Source organism: Hemitrygon akajei, chromosome 4 (assembly GCF_048418815.1).
Source record: "Hemitrygon akajei chromosome 4, sHemAka1.3, whole genome shotgun sequence".
Lineage (NCBI taxonomy): Eukaryota > Metazoa > Chordata > Chondrichthyes > Myliobatiformes > Dasyatidae > Hemitrygon > Hemitrygon akajei.
Window position 1 is genome coordinate 156085057 of NC_133127.1, and position 20429 is coordinate 156105485.

Genomic DNA, 20429 nt, shown 5'->3' on the forward strand with positions numbered 1-20429 from the left:
AACATGGATCCCAGTTATCTAAATTGCTTGGTACCATATCAAACTGAATAAGTGTGAAGTGATTCACTTAGGTAGGTCAAATATGATGGCAGAATACAGATTTAATGGTAAGACTCTTGGCAGTGTGGAGGATCAGAGGGATCTTGGGGTCCGATTCCAAAGGACGCTCAAAGCAGCTGCGCAGGTTGACTCTGTAGTTAAGAAAGCATATGGTATATTGGCCTTCACTAATCGTGGAATTGAATTTAGGAGCCGAGAGGTAATGTTGCAGTTATATAGGATCCTGGTCAGACCCCACTTGGAGTACTGTGCTCACTTCTGGTCGCCTCACTACAGGAAGGATGTGGAAGCCATAGAAAGGGTGCAGAGGAGATTTACAAGGATGTTGCCTGGATAGGAGAGCACGTATTATGAAAACAGGTTGAGTGAACTTGGTCTTTTCTCCTTGGAGTAACGGAGGATGAGAGGTGACCTGATAGAGGTGTATAAGATGATGAGAGGCATTGATCATGTGAGAGGCTTTTTCCCAGGGCTGAAATGGTTGCCACAAGAGGACAGGGTTAAGGTGTTGGGGACTAGGTACAGAGGAGATGTCAGGGGTAAGATTTTTTACGCAGGAAGGTGAGTGCGTGGAATGGACTGCTAGCAACGGTGGTGTAGGCGGATATGATAGGGTCTTTTAAGAGACTTTTGGATAGGTACATGGAGCTTAGAAAAATAGTGGGCTATGGGAAGCCTAGTAATTTCTAAGGTAGGGACATTTTCAGCACAACTTTGTGGGCTGAAGGGCCTGTATTGTGCTGTAGGTTTTCTATGTTTCATTTGGGAACTGTGTTCACCGGTTTCAGAATAGATTTAGTTAAACAGGGAATATAACAGCTGCATGCAAAAAATGGAAAAAAAATATTTGATTCAGGGTTAACTGAAAATATTGTTTGAAATTTTATGGTGGCTGTCTTCAATTTTACAAGTCCACATTCCTTCACTGAGGACAACATTTTATTTTATAGCTTTTGAAAATTAGATGGCAACCTTGTGAATTACTCAAATTAATTGACCATTTATTTGTTTAGAGTAAGTTTCTGTTTTAATTTACTGAAAATTTGCCAGTCATTATTCAAGCCATCTTACAATTCTGCAGAGCTGATCAATACGGTTGATCAGTAAGTTTCTATTTCAGAAAATGAGCAAAATATTTATAGAAGTTTATTTTTATATGATATTCAAAATATTTAAATATTTGATTTCTTCCTCATTTTATTTTCTGCTGAGGTAATTCTGGAAGAAAGGTTTATAAAAGAATTTTAACAAAAGTTTGCTGGAAACTTTTGCATGCTTATTGAGATTAAACAAAATCTTTCCACCAATAGGCATTTTCATAATAACAATTTAATTAAGAGAATACAGCACATATCCTCCTGATAGAATGATATTGATATATTAGACAGAAAAATACATTCTTCACTTCTTGTTTTAAAGAAAGGTAGTTTTGAACAAAATATAAAAAAGTGACCTTATAAAGTTAGATTAGGAGTAACAACATGTATGTACCATACTGAGTATCACTGAAGTACACTGTATGTCCTTATTCTTGATTAAAATCTGGATGTGGGTTATCATTTCTATTGTTTCTTTTGAAAATGTTTATAGATGGCATGCTGCAAGCTAATGTTACTGTGGAAGATTGGCACTGAAGGATTATTGCCAAACAGCATATCCACGAATGAGGCCTATCCCATATTAATCAGTAAATTATTCTCCTGGATGATTCATACTGAGGTCACCAATCCAAACACAATCACCTACCCTTCTAGTAATAAATATATGTTAATAACTTTAACAAAACCTCAAATTTGTAAAGATACTTAAGCTGAATGCTTTGTGATTTTTTGAATTACACAGGATGGTAACTCAGATTATGCAATGACTATTTTAAATAGTAAAAAGGCTAACAGATTAGTCATTGCATAACATTAAACATCACTGATTTTAGATTATAAGCAATTATAAGAAAACCTCACTGTCCTCACATGGTAATACATCAGGCAATAATGAATTTTATAGCTTTAAATATTTAGTACAAAACTTAGATGCTAGGAGATCACAAACACATGAAGACATTACATCAGAAACAATACTGAAATGAAGATACAGATAAATAACAATGGAAAGGTTGACACAAAGTTCAAAGAGAAATTCACACTAAAAATGATGAGCTATAGATAGTACCTAATAGCCATAATGTCTACATTTATATACATTTTTAAACTGAAGTTTTCACTTAACTGTAAATGGACAAGGCAAGGGTAATCTCATTTATAATCTTCAAGTTTAAGGTATTTAATTAAAACACAACAAAATAATTCACTGGCTGTTAATACTGAAAATGAATAATAAATGTTAACAAAACTAAAATATCCAGTTGAGATGGCACCATTTCCCAACTGATACAGAAAATAGAGACCGTTTTTGAAGTCATTTCATCTGTTTTGCATCAGAGACTGAGATGTGGAGAACAAGCTATGCTATGCTTTTTACAACAGTGAAATACTTAGGAGATAATTTCACATACAGTTCTTAAATCCATTATTATATAAAGTATTAGAATGCTAACATTTGTGACTTAAAGCTATAACATGGAAATTTCACAAAACAAACTGCTCAAAGACCTAAGCAAGAAAAGCTTTAAACTTAAAATACATGTCCTTTAGTAGAAAAACAGGTAAATTCATCATCACTAATTTGCTAACTGATATTTTCATATCATAATATGGCTATGATTAAAGCTAATTTACACATCAGCTCTCATCTCAAGGGTTCAGATAGGGAAGAATTTATTAATTGTGCCCAGGAAAGTTTTGTCATGCAATATTTACGTAGCAACACTCAACCTCCCATTGCAGAGCAAGTGACTTTTAAGTGTCCATAGGACCAATTACCATAGTTTAGTGCTTGGTCCACTGTTGTTAGTCATCTATGATTTGGATGAGAATGTAGTTTGGTTGGTATGGCTAGTAAATGTGGATGAGTCCAAAATTAGTGGTTAGGTGGACAGTGAAGGTGGTCATCAATGATTGAAACTAAATTATTATCAAGTGGGAAAGTGGATCAAGGAACGGTAGATGGAATGGAATGTAGGCAAGTGTAAAGTGTTACATTTTGGGAAGTACTGAAAATGGCAGAGCCCTGGAAAGTGTTGTAGGACAGAAAGATTTAGTGCTGCGAGTGCTTAGATCTCTGAAAGTGGTGATGCAGGTAGACAAGGTGATGAAGTATATGTTTGGCATTATTGCCTACATCATTCAGGGCACTGAGTACAAGACATGGGATGACATGTTATAGCAGTACAAGATGTTGCTGAGACTGTACTCTGTTCTGTTTGTCTCTGAAGAATGACATTAAACTGGGAAGGGCAGAGAAAAGACTCACAAGGAAGTTACTAATCTAGAGGGCTTGAATTATGAGGAAAAAATGGATAGCCCTGCCAGTGAAAGTGGTAAAGTCAGTGTAGTTACAATGCTTAAAAGGCATTTTGACATATAGATTGATTGGGCAGCTTCAGACTGGGCTGTATTTTCTTTGACTCTATTATCCTGAGTTTCCAAATAGCAAAGATACCAATTTGAAAACTTTTGAATTTTCATATTGGAAATTGGAAACGATTCAACTTTATGCTCACTGTGAATCTCCAACCTTTATTTGCAATTGGTGTTACAGCTGAAGACATCAAAGGTGGTGTCATTCACTTTTAATACACAAACTAATTTTAACAATAAGGGTTACATAAAGCCTTGGAACCATTTCCTTTCAAATACTTGGATGAGTGCACAGGAAGTTCAAAGGAATCAGGAGAAATGACAAACAGAAAACTGCAATAAGTACAAAGGAATTTCCTTCCTGGCTGGTTTTACACAATGCAGGTCATTAAAGCTTCAATTCACATGAATTAGCATATAGAAGGAAGATAGAAAATCTGGCTGAGTGGTGTCATAACAACAACCTCTTACTAAACGTCAGCAAGATCAAGGAGCTGATCATTGACTTTGGGAGGAGGAAACCAGAGGCCGATTACAGCCTCAGAGTTGGGGAGGGTCACTGACATAAAATTCCTTGGTGTTATTATTTTGGAGCACCAGTCCTTGGCCCACACGCAAATATAATTATGAAGAAAGCATAGCAGCGCCTCTACTTCCTTTGGAGTTTGCAAAATTTTGGCATGACATTTTAAACTTTGACAAACTTCTATAGATGTGTAATAGAGAGTATATTGACTGGCTGCATCACAGCCTAAAACAGAAATATCAATGGCCTTGAAAAATAGTAGATACTGCCCAGTCCATCAAAAGTAAAGCCCTCCCTACCATTGAGTACATCTATATGAAATATTGTCACAGGAAAGCAGCATCCATCAACAGAGACCCCCACCACCCAGGACATGTTCTCTTCTAGTTGCTGCCTTCATGAAGGTGGTACAGAAGCCTCAGGACCCACACCATCAGGTTCAAGAACAGTTATTACCCCTCAATCATAGGGCTCTTGAACCAAAAGGGATAACTTCACTTGCCTCATCATTGAAATGGTCCTACAATCAATGGACTCACTTTCAAGGACTCCATCTCCTGCTCTCAACATTTATTGCTTATTTATTACTATTTCTTTGTTTCTGTATTTTCATAATTCGTCATCTTTTGCACACTGATTAAATGCCTAAATTAGTGTGTTCTTTCATTGATTCTATTATGACTATTATTCTATTATGGATTTATTGTGTATGCATGCAAAAAATGAAACTCACAGTTGTATATGGTGACATATGTACTTTGATAATAAATTAATTTTGACCTTTTACTATGCACTAAACCATCTGCAGTTTATCAGAAATTGTTCATCTTAAGTATGACAGATAAACGAAAAAGGAAATAACATACATACTAGCATAATACCCGTACTTACTGACATGAAGGCAGGTATACTGTTAAAACAGATATAAATTTATTCTGAACAAGAGCTTGAAGTGCACATCACAAGTACTGTGTACAAAATTTGAAATATATTTCAGTCAGCACCATCTTTTTCTGAATACCAAAGTACCAAAGATATTTTAGATTAATACCTTGCATATTAAATACAATTTCACAGATTTCAAATTGAGACTGCAGTACAATTCAAACAGAGTAATTTTTCATAAAGCGATATCTCATGATTCTTTTAATAGTCACAACCTTTCAAACTCAATATTGACCAAACTGTGATTCCACGTCTCTCCTGGGTAAACAATTCCAAAGATTTGTGACCCTCTGGGTGAGGGTCATTTCTTCTGGGAGAAATTTTCTTTGTCAATTTTGAATGGCCAATTTCTTATTTTGAGATTGTGATGCCTGTTTCTACCTCAGCAGAATCCTCTGTGGCTCATGACGTACAGTTTTTTTAAAATCAAGGTTTAAATGCATCTTAGATACTTTTAAACAAAGAAAAAACTTCAAAATGAAATTTGAACACATTCTTCTTTAAAAAGAAAAGATGCAATGATAAAATTGAACTTACTGTCCAAAACTTGATGAAATATTGTAGTACTGTTGCTGCAATGAATAAACAATATAACAGAGAATATGCTAAAAATAGCATAAAAAATTTGTAGTTCGAAAATCCCACACAGTTATTCACCCTGAGGAGAAATAAAAATATGCATTATTAGGTGATAGATGCCTACATACCAACTCTTTTCAAAATGTTACATTATCCAATCTTTCATGTAAATTAGTAAGATGCTTGGTCTAATGACATCATCTGTACCCCATATGTGTTTTTAGTCTACCAAATCAAATTATCTTTGATGATTGGGAAACCTTGCTGTTAGCATCATTACTGCGAAAAGAATGAAGGAACTCTGGAGCTGATGTCAGAAAGAGAGGTTACAGTTCCCCCCCCCCCCTTTAGGAATACCACTCCACAGTAGCCATTTATTTCCCAAAGCTACTACCAAGACTCTTTGCAACACACACAAAATGCTGGTGGAACGCAGCAGGCCAGGCAGCATCTATAGGGAGAAGCACTGCCAACGTTTCGGGCCGAGACCCTTCGTCAGGACTAACTGAAAGGAAAGATAGTAAGAGATTTGAAAGTAGGAGGGGGAGGGGAAGATGTGAAATGATAGGAGAAGACCGGAGGGGGTGGGGTGAAGCTGAGAGCCAGACAAGTGATTGGCAAAAGTGATACAGAGCTAGAGAAGGGAAAGGATCATGGGACAGGAGGCCTAGGGAGAAAGAAAGGGGGAGGGGAGCACCAGAGGGAGATGGAGAACAGGCAGAGTGATGGGCAGAGAGAGAAAGAAAAACTAAATATATCAGGGATGGGGTAAGAAGGAAAGGGGCATTAACGGAGGTTAGAGAAGTCAATGTTCATGCCATCAGGTTGCAGGCTACCCAGCCGGTATATAAGGTGTTGTTCCTCCAACCTGAGTGTGGCTTCATCTTGACAGTAGAGGAGGCCATGGATAGACATATCAGAATGGAAATGGGACGTGGAATTAAAATGTGTGGCCACTGGGAGATCCTGCTTTCTCTGGCGGACAGAGCGTAGGTGTTCAGCGAAACAGTCTCCCAGTCTGCGTCAGGTCTCACCAATATATAAAAGGCCACACCGGGAGCACCGGACGCAGTATACCACACCAGCCGACTCACAGGTGAAGTGTCGCCTCACCTGGAAGGACTGTCTGGGGCCCTGAATGGTGGTGAGGGAGGAAGTGTAAGGGCAGGTGTAGCACTTGTTCTGCTTACAAGGATAAGTGCCAGGAGGGAGATCGGTGGGAAGGGATGGGGGGATGAATGGACAAGGGAGTCGCGTAGGGAGTGATCCCTGCGGAAAGCAGAAAGAGGTGGGGAGGGAAAGATGTGCTTGGTAGTGGGGTCCCATTGGAGGTGGCAGAAGTTATGGAGAATTATACGTTGGATCCGGAGGCTGGTGGGGTGGTAGGTGAGGACAAGGGGAACCCTATCCAGAGTGGGGTGGTGGGTGGATGGGGTGAGGGCAGATGTGTGGGAAATGGGAGAGGTGCGTTTCAGAGCAGAGTTGATGGTCGAAGAAGGGACGTCCCTTTGTTTAAAAAAGAAAGACATCTCCTTCATCCTAGAATGAAAAGCCTCATCCTGAGAGCAGATGCGGTGGAGAGGGAGGAATTGTGAGAAAGGGATAGCATTTTTGCAAGAGACAGGGTGGGAAGAGGAATAGCTGTGAGAGTCTGTAGGCTTATAGTAGATATCACTAGATAGGCCGTCTCCAGAGATGGAGACAGAAAGATCAAGAAAGGGGAGGGAGGTGTCAGAAATAGCCCAGGTAAATTTGAGGGCAGGGTGAAAGTTGGAGGCAAAGTTAATGAAGTCAACGAGCTCAGCATGCGTGCAGGAGGCAGCGCCAATGCAGTCGTCAATGTAGCGAAGGAAAAGAGGGGGACAGATACCTGTATAGACTTGGAACATGGACTGTTCCACAAAGCCAACAAAAAGGCAGGCATAACTGGGACCCATGCGGGTGCCCATGGCTACACCTTTGGTTTGGAGGAAGTGGGAGGAGCCAAAGGAGAAATTATTGAGAGTAAGAACTAATTTGGCTAGACGGAGGAGAGTGGTGGTAGAGGGGAATTGGTTAGGTCTGGAATCCAAAAAGAAGCGGAGAGCTTTGAGACCGTCCTGGTGGGGGATGGAGGTATATAGGGACTGGACGTCCATGGTGAAAATAAGGAGGTGGGGGCCAGGGAACTTAAAATCATTAAGCTCACCATCCCACCAACCTCCGGATCCAACGTATAATTCTCCGTAACTTCTGCCACCTCCAATGGGACCCCACTACCAAGCACATCTTCCCCTCCCCACCTCTTTCTGCTTTCCGCAGGGATCGTTCCCTAAGCGACTCCCTTGTCCATTCATCCCCCCATCCCTTCCCACCGATCTCTCTCCTGGCACTTATCCTTGCAAGTGGAACAAGTGCTACACCTGCCCTTACACTTCTTCCCTCACCACCATTCAGGGCCCCAGACAGTCCTTCCAGGTGAGGTGACACTTCACCTGTGAGTCGGCTGTTGTGGTATACTGCGTCCGGTGCTCCCGGTGTGGCCTTTTATATATTGGTGAGACGCGTCGCAGACTGGGAGACGGTTTCGCTGAACACCTATGCTCTGTCCGCCAGAAAAAGCAGGATTTCTCAGTGGCCACACATTTTAATTCCACGTCCCATTTCCATTCTGATATGTCTATCCATGGCCTCCTCTACTGTCAAGATGAAGCTACACTCAGGTTGGAGGAACAACACCTTATATACCGACTGGGTAGCCTCCAACCTGATGGCATGAACATTGACTTCTCTAACTTCCGTTAATGCCCCTCCCCTTCTTACCCCATCCCTGATATATTTAGTTTTTTTCTCTCTCTCTGCCCATCACTCTGCCTGTTCTCCATCTCCCTCTGGTGCTCCCCTCCCCCTTTCTTTCTCCCTAGGCCTCCTGTCCCATGATCCTTTCCCTTCTCTAGCTCTATATCACTTTTGCCAATCACCTGCCTGGCTCTCAGCTTCACCCCACCCCCTCCGGTCTTCTCCTATCATTTCACATTTTCCCCTCCCCTCCTACTTTCAAATCTCTTACTATCTTTCCTTTCAGTTAGTCCTGACGAAGGGTCTCGGCCCGAAACGTCGACAGTGCTTCTCCCTATAGATGTTGTCTGGCCTGCTGCGTTCCACCAGCATTTTGTGTGTATTGCTTGAACTTCCAGCATCTGCAGATTTCCTCGTGTTTACCGAGACTCTTTGGGCATGTTTCTGCCCCTTCACAACTTAAAAAGAGTTCACTCAACTCATCAGTGTCCCATGATATAGAATGAAACTACTTCTCCACTGAACTTTGTACTTTAAAAAAAATAAATAGCATCTCAATTCTATTTCAGAAAAGTTACGTTACATTTTTATCATAAAAATGTAAGCTTTTCAACTCAGCAATTTCTGTTCCAAAAGCACCAGCTTATGACTATACCTATAAAAAGTATGAAACAGTTACCATGTAACCATATAACCCTCCATTCCTTTCCTGTCCATATATCTATCCAATTTTTAAAAAAAATGACAATATCGAACCTGCCTCTACCACTTCTACTGGAAGCTCGTTCCACACAGCTACCACTCTGAGTAAAGTAATTCCCCCTTGTGTTACCTCTAAACTTTTGCCCCCTAACTCTCAGCTCATGTCCTCTTGTTTGAATCTCCCCTACTCTCAATGGAAAAAGCCTATCCACGTCAACTCTATCTATCCCCTCATAATTTTAAATACCTCTATCAAGACCCCCTCAACCTTCTACGCTCTAAAGAATAAAGACCTAACTTTAAAGTATTAAAATTTTTTACCTTTGCTTCCTAGAAATTGTAAATTATTTTAAAATTTGTAAACATTCAGCACTTAACATTGAAATGAAGCTGCAGAGTTAAATAATACCACAATTACATTGTTCTGTTACTTTATAATTAAAATATTTACTGTTTGGTATAACATACCAAGGACAATGATGATCCATTTTTAATACGCACCTATATTAAGAAAATAATTAGGATAAAAATTAGGAAAAGGAACAAAATCAACATTTCTTATTCTTTAATTCAGCAAAATAATAGTTTGATCCAAGATTCAAGATACTACAAATGCTGGAAAATGGAGCAAAGGGATGGTTTGTGTTTTGGGCCAGGATGCTGCACCAAGAATGACTTAAATATGGTTTTGTGACTAAATAGTGCACAGCATTTGAATTAGTTTATGTGACACTGTGATATTTTTATTTTATGACTTCATCTTCTACAAATTTTAACAATGCTTATTTTGGCTGTTTACCATTGCAACAAATGAAGATTTTGAGCTTTCAGTATTTCGATCTTCAAAAAAGTTAATATGGGGCAAATTCAGATAACTTTCCAAAAATAGACCAATTCCTAAGCTGATGATTCAGATCACAAGCAATCAACAAGCACTGTCTGTCAGCATGTTGCAGTTTAGGATTTAAATGTGATAAACTCAAGATACAATGCAGAATATTTATCTTTCATGTTTTATCCTTATTTGCATCAATACTTTCTTTGTAATAGTTTTGAGTAACATAATGGCAAAACAAAGAGAAATTGGATATGCATTTACTTCCAAAGTGGATCAAAGTAACTGACAGGCAGTGAACTATGGCCATTCAGGAAATAAAGATCAAAACTGCATATGAAAAACATGTAAAACGGAACAGACCAAGTGGAATTAGGAGCTGCGGAAAAACAGTTCCGTTCCTCACCCTTTCCTTTTAAATGCTATTAGTCTGTAACTTATCCTATTTGGATGCACTTTCTCCAAACTCTATGTGTAGCCACGGACACCTGCGTGGGCCCCAGCTATGCCTGCCTTTTCAGTGACTACATGGAACAGTCCATGTTCCAAGCCTTCCCCGATAATGTTCCCGAACTCTTCATGTGCTACATTGGTGCCTGCATTGGTACTGATTCATACATCCACGCTGAGTTCATCAATTTCATCAACCTTGCCTCCAACTTCACATGCCCTTAAATTCACTTGGTCCATTTCTGACATCTGTTTCCATCTCTGGGAACAACTGTCTATAAACTTACTGAAACCCATGACTGTACCTCTTCCCATCCTGCCTCCTGTAAAAATGCCATTCCCTTTGGTCAGTTCTTTCACACTGCCACATCTGTTCTCAGAATGAGGCGTTCCTTTCCAGAACATTAAAGGTCTTCTCCTTCTTCAAAGAACAGAATTTCCCCCCCTCCACTATTGATGCTGTCCTCACCCGCATCTCCTTCATTCCCTGGAAATCCGCGTTCATCCGATCTTTCCGCTGCCTTAACAGGGATAGAGTTCCTCTTGTCCTCACCCACTACCCCATGAGTGTCTGCATCCAAGACATCATTGTCTGCAACTTAAGCCTGTTTCAATGGGACCCTAACACCATGCACTTCTTTACTTGTCCCTCCCCCGACTCTTTGCTGGAATCAATCCCTCCCTGATTCCTTTGTCCATTTTCCCCTCCCTACCAAGCTCCCTCCTGGCATGCGCCTGCAAGCAGCAGAAATGCAACAACTGCCCATTCACCTCCTCCCTCACCTGCATACAGGGCCCAAAATAGTCCTTCCAGGTGAGGCAACACTTCACCTGCAAATCTGTTGGGGGCTATCTACTGCATCTGGTGCTCCCGATGTGGCCTTCTCGACATTGGTGAGACCTGACATAGATTGGAGGACTGCATTGTTGAGCATCTCCATTCCATCTACAAAAAGCAGGATTTCCCGGTGGCCAACCATTTCAATTTCAATCCCCATTCCTATTCTGACATGGCCTCCTCTTCTGCCATGAGACTGGAGGAGCAACACCTTATATTCTGTCTTGGTAGCCTTCAACCTGATGGCATGAACATCAATTTCTCTAACTTCTGGTAATTTGCCCCCCTCCCCGTTCTTCATTTCCCCACTCAGGCCCTCTTCTTGTATCTTTTACTCACCTACCAAACACCTGCCCCAGTGCCCCTCTTTCTTCCCTTTTTTTCCACGGTCCACTCTCCTCTCCTATCAGATTCCTTCTTCTCCAGCCCTTTACCTTTTCCACCTACCACCTCTCAGCTTCTTTCTTCATCTACTCTCCCTCACCCACCTGCCTTCACCCATCACCTTCTAGCCTGAACTCCTTCCCCTCCACCCACCTTTCTATACTGGCATCTTCCCTCTTCGTTTCCAGTTCTAATGACTCGAAATATTGACTGTTTAATCATTTCCATAAATGCAGCATGACTTGCTGTATTCCTTCAGCATTTTGTGTGTGTTGATACACTGTTAACTTGTTTATTCCAGTTATGGATGTAAATTGCTTGATGTTTCTTTTATTCAAATTTCCAGTATTAGCTGTACGTTTCTTGTAACTGCTATCCAGTCTGTCAGATAGCAGCTATTTGACAAATATTCCATGCAATGACAAGTCAGTCATACATCAAGATTTAGAGTTTAAAGATGTTCTGTGAATAACGGCATTGAGAAAGCACAACCCAAGGCAGCTGACCACTTTCAGTCAATGCAGCAGGGATAGAATTGCTGGGCTTTGTGCATAATCACACATAACAGATACATTAATGGCAAAGTCACACAAGTGTCAACTTTGCTACAAGATAACTTAAAGTGCTGTAATGACCTTTTCTCTTGGTACGGCAGTTCTAAGATATTTCTCCCTTAAATAGTGGATAACTGTAGAGATAAGCTCCACATACATCCAAGAGGTAATGCAACTTGGTGCCTTTAGAAGTGCACATCAGAGGTAGATATTATGGTGGTCAAGGTTGTCCACACTTATTAAACAAAGGATTTACTTTACAGCAGAATGAATTTGAGATGATCAAGTCACTGCCAGAATCAACCTCCTGATTCTATTCCTTTTAGGTATGTAAAGATATAACTTAGCTTGTCTGTGCAATGTTTGACAACAGAAATGAGCTGTGACAATTACCAAAATATTTCTTTAGCTTATTATTATTTAATAGATTAACACAAATTTAAAAGGGAAACATGGGCCACAATTTAAAACTAAAAAACTAAACAATCTGAAATGTTTTGAAACTTTCCAATTAGAAACTATGGGGTATTTCACCAAATTTTATGAAAAATATATGAATATTTCTATTAAATTTGTCAGGGAATACTTGAAAGAAGATATAAATATTTAGATATTGTACATCTGATCTTCTTTAAGAAATATTAGTTTAAGCATAACCAACAAATGAAAAATTGTAACTGTCCCAATCATTAATACACAAACAGTCCCATCACTGGTCTTTTAATTTTACAACCATAATCAAGAATTTTATGCATTAGTTAAATACAGTATACAGTCCACCAATGAAAGTGGATGTCTAAATTAATTAATATTACTCTGTTGATTAATCTATTCTATTTTTTTAAAATCTGTTTAATAAAGTGAAGCAGTACAACTATCTTCACTTAAATCTGCAAGATGAATGGAATTATTTGAAGTACCAGATAAACTTCACGATTTCCTCCCCAGTTTGTGCATCCCTTTTGTTCAAAATTAAGAATTTATCCTGTAGAAAACAAACTATGACCCACTGGTGGATAAAGTGAAAGAGACGTTGGATCGATGGATAACAACGCCCATATCAATATGTATAAACATGATTAAAATGAATATATTACCAAAATCTCTATACCTTTTTCAATCACTTCCTCTCCCACTACCAAAATCATTTTTTGATAAGCTTAATAGTATTTTTAGTAAATTCATTTGGAATAATAAAAAAATTGAGACTGAGACTTAGGTTGCTATACCTGCCTTATGAAAGGGGAGGGCTATGGCTCCCCAACCTGAAATGGTATTATTGGTCTACTTAGTTATGTTCTGCAATGTTTTATTTCTCAATGGAGGCCCTTCCAGCCTGGGTGAATATTGAACAGGCATCAGTACTGAACCTCCCATTAAAGCTCTATCTATACTCTGCAGACCCAAGAAATCTGAAAAGAACAACCGAGAACCCTTTCCTCAAAAATACTATTGACATCTGGTATAAAGCATATCAGCATATTAAAGATACTCCTCCCATCTCTCGTTTCTCCTCAATATGGAGCAATACATACTTCAGGGCAGGAAGAGCAGACGGTGGTTTCAGAATCTGGGCAGACAAAGGTGTGCAGAAAATAGAGGACTTTTATATGAATGGTAATCTGATCACATTTGATCAATTGTGTCAGACATACCATATTCCTAAAAAACACATTTTTAAATATTTGCAACGGAGACATTTCATATTATCAAAATATAAACATTTAATATCTGAACCACCACTATCACATCTTAAAAATCTTACACTTCTAAACCTAAAGGGGAGGAGTTAGATTTCTTTATTCTATACAGCATTGATGTCATATGATAAGGAGTCCACCATTGACAGGCTGGAGGCATGGAGGGTGGATGTTCAAGAGGACATACAAGAAACTGAGTGGGAAATGGCATGCTTAAAAGCCCAAAAACAATCAATTAATACGAGAATGAAGCTATTACAATATAAATGTTTAATGAGAACTTACATTACCCCAGTCAATCCCATTGGACCCCTGATATCCTGGACACTTGTGTTAAATGTTTAGAAGAAAAGGGTACTCTGTTTCACTGTGTATGGGACTGTCTAAAATTAAAAAAATACTGGAAAACATTTGTTCAGACTATATCTGAGATTGTTGGAGTAAAGGTGCCTCACCAAGCAAAAATGTGTGTACTAGGTATATATCCAAAGAACTTTACTGTTAGTCCAAAACAGTCAACTTTAATTGACTTTGGACTCCTACAGGCCAGGAGGATGATAGCTTTATCTTGGAGAAAAATGGATTTACCTTCCATACATGTATGGGTGAAGGAGATGGCATCTTGTATTATATCGAAGAGACTGACTTACATAACCAGAAGGGCAGGAGAATTTGAAAACGTTTGGAAACCATTATTGGAGTTTCTTGGATGTCAAGGTGCACAGTCATTTTGAAATAGCGGTGTGTTGTTGAATGCTTCTATGGTTTTTTTTCCGATGTGTTTTTCTTTTATTTCTTTATTAAATATGTGAAGTTTGTGAAATGTTATACCTCTTTTCCTTTCACGATTGTGAAAAACATGATGACGTTTCACTATTTAGTTCAATTATTATAATTATCTGTATATGTGAAATATATGTAAAATTCAATAAAAATATTGTTTAAAAAAAAAGAATTTATCCTGTAGAGCATATATGTCAAACTCAAGGTCCGCGGGCCAAATCCGGCCCGCGGTGGAATTATCTTTGGCCCGCGAGATAATATCTAATTACTATTAAAGCTGGCCCCAGTAATCGAAGCACCTATGGCGTATGATATGGCTAATGCTGAGTTTATTCAGGTACCAGGTTTTCAGGGTTTTTAGTGTTTATTCGGCAGTCTTCTTCATAAGAAACGGAATTTGTAAAGTGAAACACTTTGTAGTTATAGCAGAGACTGAGACACATGAGAGCAGGCTGAAAAAACGGAGGCAACGAAAGCTGCGTTCGCACACGTCCAACTGATCCGGCCCGCATGAAGCTGCATTTTGCTCAATCCGGCCCGTGACCTAAAATGAGTTTGACACCCCTGCAGAGAATAAGATAGATGAATCTACATTTCAACACTCCATCTATTTCAAAATGTTGGAAATAAATGCAGCACAGCTTGATCGGTATTAGAGAAACTGTGCAACATTGCCCCAGTGTGTAGGATGACAGGCGACAAATTTCCAAATGTTTCTTCTGAATACTAAAACCTCTGAACTTTCAAATGGACACAATCAACTTACATGTCACAGGCAGAACAATGATGACATCGGTCAGGTTTAATTACTTGGCAACGATCACAGTACCTGATGGCTGAAAATAAAAGTTGTTTAGAAATACAGCATGGTAATAAATCCTTCACAAGCCCGCAGTACTCATTTACACCTAAGTGACGAACTCACCCACTAACCTTCACATCTTTGGAATGCTGGAGAAAACTGGGGCAACCCACAATGTCATAAGTAGTATGTACAAACTCTTTTCAAACACTGGTGGAATTGAACTCAAGTTGCTGGTGCTGTAATAGTGCTACACTAACTGCTGTTACCATGTTGCCCCTATTAAATATTGCATGTAGTTCTGTGTGTTTAAATTTGAATAAAATTACTTCAGTCAAGAAATACATGCAATATTTAATAGATTTCTAGTTATATCTTATCATCATACTAGATTCAGGACAATGCATCCTTCGTAGCCAATTCAACATTTTTTATGATTAAACATTATCCTAGAAAAATTATATTGGGTCTTTTCATCTAGATATAGAAGCATGATCACTGCTTCTCTCTTAAATGCTTGCTGCATTTTTTTCAACAGACACCGCCATTTTGTCACTAATGATGCGCTTTATTTTGCATTTCTCACAATACAGCATTGAATGAGATCAATTCAAAATAGATAAACAAAGCATTCAAAGAAATGAAGCTGAGATGCAGAAGAGGAACATGTTCCTTTCAGGTCATTGGTTGGCTAATGTTTCTTTACATCTGTTAGACAATGCACCTAATTTGAAATATCCAGTACGATCCCTAAAGTTTTAATGACTTTTCTTTCTCACATAAAGCAAAAAAAAACTACCTAATATTAATAAAATTGTGATTAGTTATTTACTATTCTTTCCACCCTAACAGGGTGATATCTATTAAAGAGTAGGGTTTCAGCAGTCAGGCACTGCCAGTCAAGTCTGGGGATGCTACAGTGATAAATGAAGATTCCAGCAAAAGCTCTGTTGGAGTTGCCAGTGTTACAAAGGAAGAAAAAAAATCAGACATTCTATGAGATACAATGACTTTGGAAATTCAAGACTGAAGAGAATAGTGAGTGACAGTATCTGGTTTAACTACAGATAATTGTGAACAGCAATGAAATTGGTGGCAAGAACTCAGTTTATAAAGGTGGTCTGTAAGACTTTTATTTAAAATATTTCTATTTATATAGTACGGGGATTTGCTAGCAGATGCTCTAAGTTTCACTTTTCTGGATTCCCCATTTATGTTGGGGAATCTGCCCAATGAATCTACAAACATTAGTCCTGGCAACACTGCCAGGGAATTGGATTGGTAAAAGGCTATTACTATTTTAATTTTACTTGCATTAATAATTTTAATTGCTTAATCTATTAATGTAGATTAATGAATTATTTTCAATCATTTTAATCATTTGTACACACTTGAATGTCCAAATATTCAAAGTCCTTTAAAGCTTTGATAACAAACAAAAGCAGGAGTGTGGTTTTGATAGTCATTAATGATTTTTTTCAAACCAATTCATGGGTTAAGTTGACTGTGGCTACTAATGCGACATGTGACTAATTACAACATACAGGTTTGTTCTTAGTCAGCAAGACAGTTAAGAGCATTCTTTTATCACAGAGCCCTTCAGTTTAGGGACTAGTAAACACTCATGTGAATAATTAATTATATTTAAACTTTAAGTTATCATCTGTTGTTCTCATCTGATATGCATGAGAAAGAATACAGAACATTGAACAGTACAGGTCTTTTGGCCCTTTATGTTGGCCCACCTTTTAACCTAGTCTAAAATCAATCTAATGCATCCCTCTCACATAGCCCTCCACTTTTCTTTTAAGAGTAAATCTAATATATATGGAAACTAGTAGTTACTATCCATATGATTCCTATCTTTTAGCATCTGGCCCCTTGCCTTCTATTTCTTGGCATTGGCTGAATCAATGGTATTCACATATCAGCACATAGGAGGGAGATTGAAAATCTGGCTGAGTGGTGCCACAACAACAAACTCCCACTCAATGTCAGTAAGACCAAAGAGCTGATAATTGGCATCAGGACGAGGAAATCAGAGGTTCACAAGCCAGTACTCATTGGGGGATCAAAGGTGGAGAAGGTCAGTAACTTTATATTGCTCGGTGTTATCATTTCAGAGGACCTGTCCTGGGTCCAAAACGCAAGTGCAATTACAAAGAAAGCATGGTAACTCCTCTACTTCCTTGGAAGCTTGTGAAGAATTGGCATGACGTCTAATACTTTGACAAACTTGTATAAATGAGTGCCGGAAAGCATATTTGCCTGGTTGTATCTCAGCCTGGTATGGAACCAATGTTCTTGATTGGTTGCTTGCCCGCCTTGTTGGTGCAGTCTTCCTTTAATTCTATTATTGTTCTTGGATTTACTGAATATGCCCACAAGAAAATGAATCTCAGGGTTGTATTATAAATTACTATAAATTGCACATTGCACATTTAGATGGAGACGTAATGTAAAGATTTTTACTCCTCATGTATATGAAGCATGTAAGTTATAAAGTCAATTCAATTCAAAACTGATGCTCCATCCCAAGTAAATGAAGGGATCTGGGCTATTTTCTTGATTAGTTTTTGTTCTTTAAGAGATGTCCCAAATTAGTGGCTGCCACAATTAACCAGAATCCACTGTATATCCTATCTAACATAGAACACAGAACAAAACAGAACCGGAACTGGCCTTTGGCCATGATGCTGTGCCTAACTAAGTAAACTAGTAATTAAAAGCCAAATTAAACCTAATCCCTTTTGCCTACACAATGTCTATATCCCTCTATTCTCTGTAGGCTCATATACCTCTTTTTTTTTAGCGTGTTGCACCAGACAGTCAGCCATTCTTGTCTGGCGTGTAGTGTCAGGATTGGTCTCCTTTCAGATTAACTGGGTCACGATATGAACGTTCCTGACTCGACCCTTGTATTTTTTACGAGGCCGAGTGGCTAGCCTGACGCTCCACCTGGCACGGATGGAAAGCGTACTCGGGAGTGGCCCGACTTGGATACGAACTTGGAAGCCTTCGCTCGGAGTCCGGCTCTGATGCCATTGTGCCACCAGCCGGCCAATACACCTCTTAAAGGTCTTTAATGTATTTACCTCTATCAGACACAGGAGCAGGATTAGGCTATTTGGCCCGCAGAGTATACTCCACCATTCCATCATGGCTGATTTAGTTTCCCTCTAAACCTATTTTCCTACCTTCTCCCTGTACTCTTTGATGCCCTTTCTAATCAAGGACCTATCAACATTCACTTTAAATATACCCATTGACTTGGCCTCCACAGCTTCATGTGGCAATGAATTCCACAGATTCACCATTCTCTGATTAAAGAAATTCCTCATTTCTGCACCGACAGCACATTCCTGGCACTCAGCACTCTGTGTATAAAAAAAACTTGCCCTGTACAACTCCTTTGAACTTTTGCCCACTCACCTTAAAATAATGCCCTCTAATGTTACACATTCTGAACCTGAAAAAAAAAACAGCTAAAGAACCTATCTATGCCTCTCTTCTCTCATCTTTCATTAGGTCTCTTCAGTCTCCCCTGCTTCAGAGAAAACAATTCAGGTTTGTCCAACCTTATAGCAGATGGTAAACCTCTTTTGCACCCTCTAAACCACACCACCACCAATCTTTGTTATCATGTGTGAACTTACAAACCTACCCATCCATGTTTTTTATCCCTGAGTCATTTATATATATATATATATATATATATTAAAAAATAGGAGAGGTTCCAATATGGATCTCTATGGTCTTTTTCTATAATTTGGAGTATGTCTTATTAGGCAATGGAGCCACAGCCATCTTAACTTACTTCAAGAGACCCAACATTACCGCTTTGTTTACCTCAAAAGGCATAATAGCATGTTCCACACTGATTGCACCACCATCAATGTCCTCCTTGGTAAACACTGACACAAGGGACTCATTTATGATCTCACCTCCCCTATCCTTGTGTGGTCCAACCCTTTCTTGTTATTGTCTTGCTCTCATGGTATAGAATGCCTTGGGATTCTATTTAATCCTACTTGGCAAGAACTTTTCAAGGCCCTCGATGCTCTCTTTGAGTTCTTGCTCATTGCAATCCTCAAGGGCTCAGTTTGATTTTTAGATTCCTAAACCTCACATATGCTTCCTTTTTCTTGACTAAATTCATCACCTCTTTTGTAATTCAAAATTCCGTTAAGTTGTCATCCTTGTCTTTCCTTCTTACTGCCCTGTACTCACTTGCAGTTAAACTTTAAACACTCTCCACATCAGATATGGACTTGCCCAAAACTAGGTGTTCCCAATTAACACTTCCTACTTCCTATCTACTATTCTTGTAATTTGCCTTGCCCCAATTTAATACTCTCCCGCAAAGTCCTGACTTATCCAATTCATAGCCATATTAAAGCTGAAGAATCTGTCACTGTTCCCTAAATATTCTCCCCTGAAAGATCATCTGGGCTCATTTTCCAACACCAGGTCTAGAATGGCCCCTTCTCTGGTTGGACTATCTATATACTGATTTAAGATATCTTCCTGGATGCACCCAAGACGGGAAGTAGGAAATTTTGCCCTGTCTAAACCTTCTGCATCCTGGGTTATATTGAGGAAGTTGAAATCACCCATGACAACAACCCTGCATTTTAGCTCACTTCCCTAACCCGTGCACATGTCACCTCCTCAATGTTCATGTGGCCATCGGGAACTCTGTAGCATTTGTCAGAGTGCTTGCATCTTTTATTATTTTTGAGTTCTACCCATACAGACTCAGTGAATGAAGTCCCCCCTATTTCCCCTCTGCATGCAGTTATGATATTGTTCCTGTGCAACTTCTCCCTAACCCTGCCATTAAATCCTGCTCTATCTTTTTGAAAACATCAAATCCATAAGCATTCAGCCCTGTCCCTCTCTCAGCCAGGTCTCTGTAATGACCATATTTCCATATTCTGATCCATGCTTTAAATTTATCACCTTTAACCTTAATACTACTAACATTAAAAATAAACACACTTCCCTGTCCCTCCCA

At 39.1% G+C, this 20429-nt stretch overlaps 1 protein-coding gene across 3 annotated transcripts in view; it reads right to left on the reverse strand.

The window, feature by feature from the left end:
- The window catches only part of zdhhc20b (zDHHC palmitoyltransferase 20b), a 93586-nt gene that overhangs the window by 33148 nt on the left and 40009 nt on the right, over positions 1 to 20429 (reverse strand). For all 3 annotated transcript variants that reach the window (XM_073043708.1, XM_073043707.1, XM_073043709.1), the window contains 3 exons: positions 15377 to 15446; positions 9535 to 9567; positions 5545 to 5665 (listed from right to left, as the gene is read on the reverse strand). In XM_073043708.1, coding sequence (XP_072899809.1) covers positions 5545 to 5665; positions 9535 to 9567; positions 15377 to 15446 — 224 coding nt within the window. The remainder of the gene's footprint in view (positions 1 to 5544; positions 5666 to 9534; positions 9568 to 15376; positions 15447 to 20429) is intronic.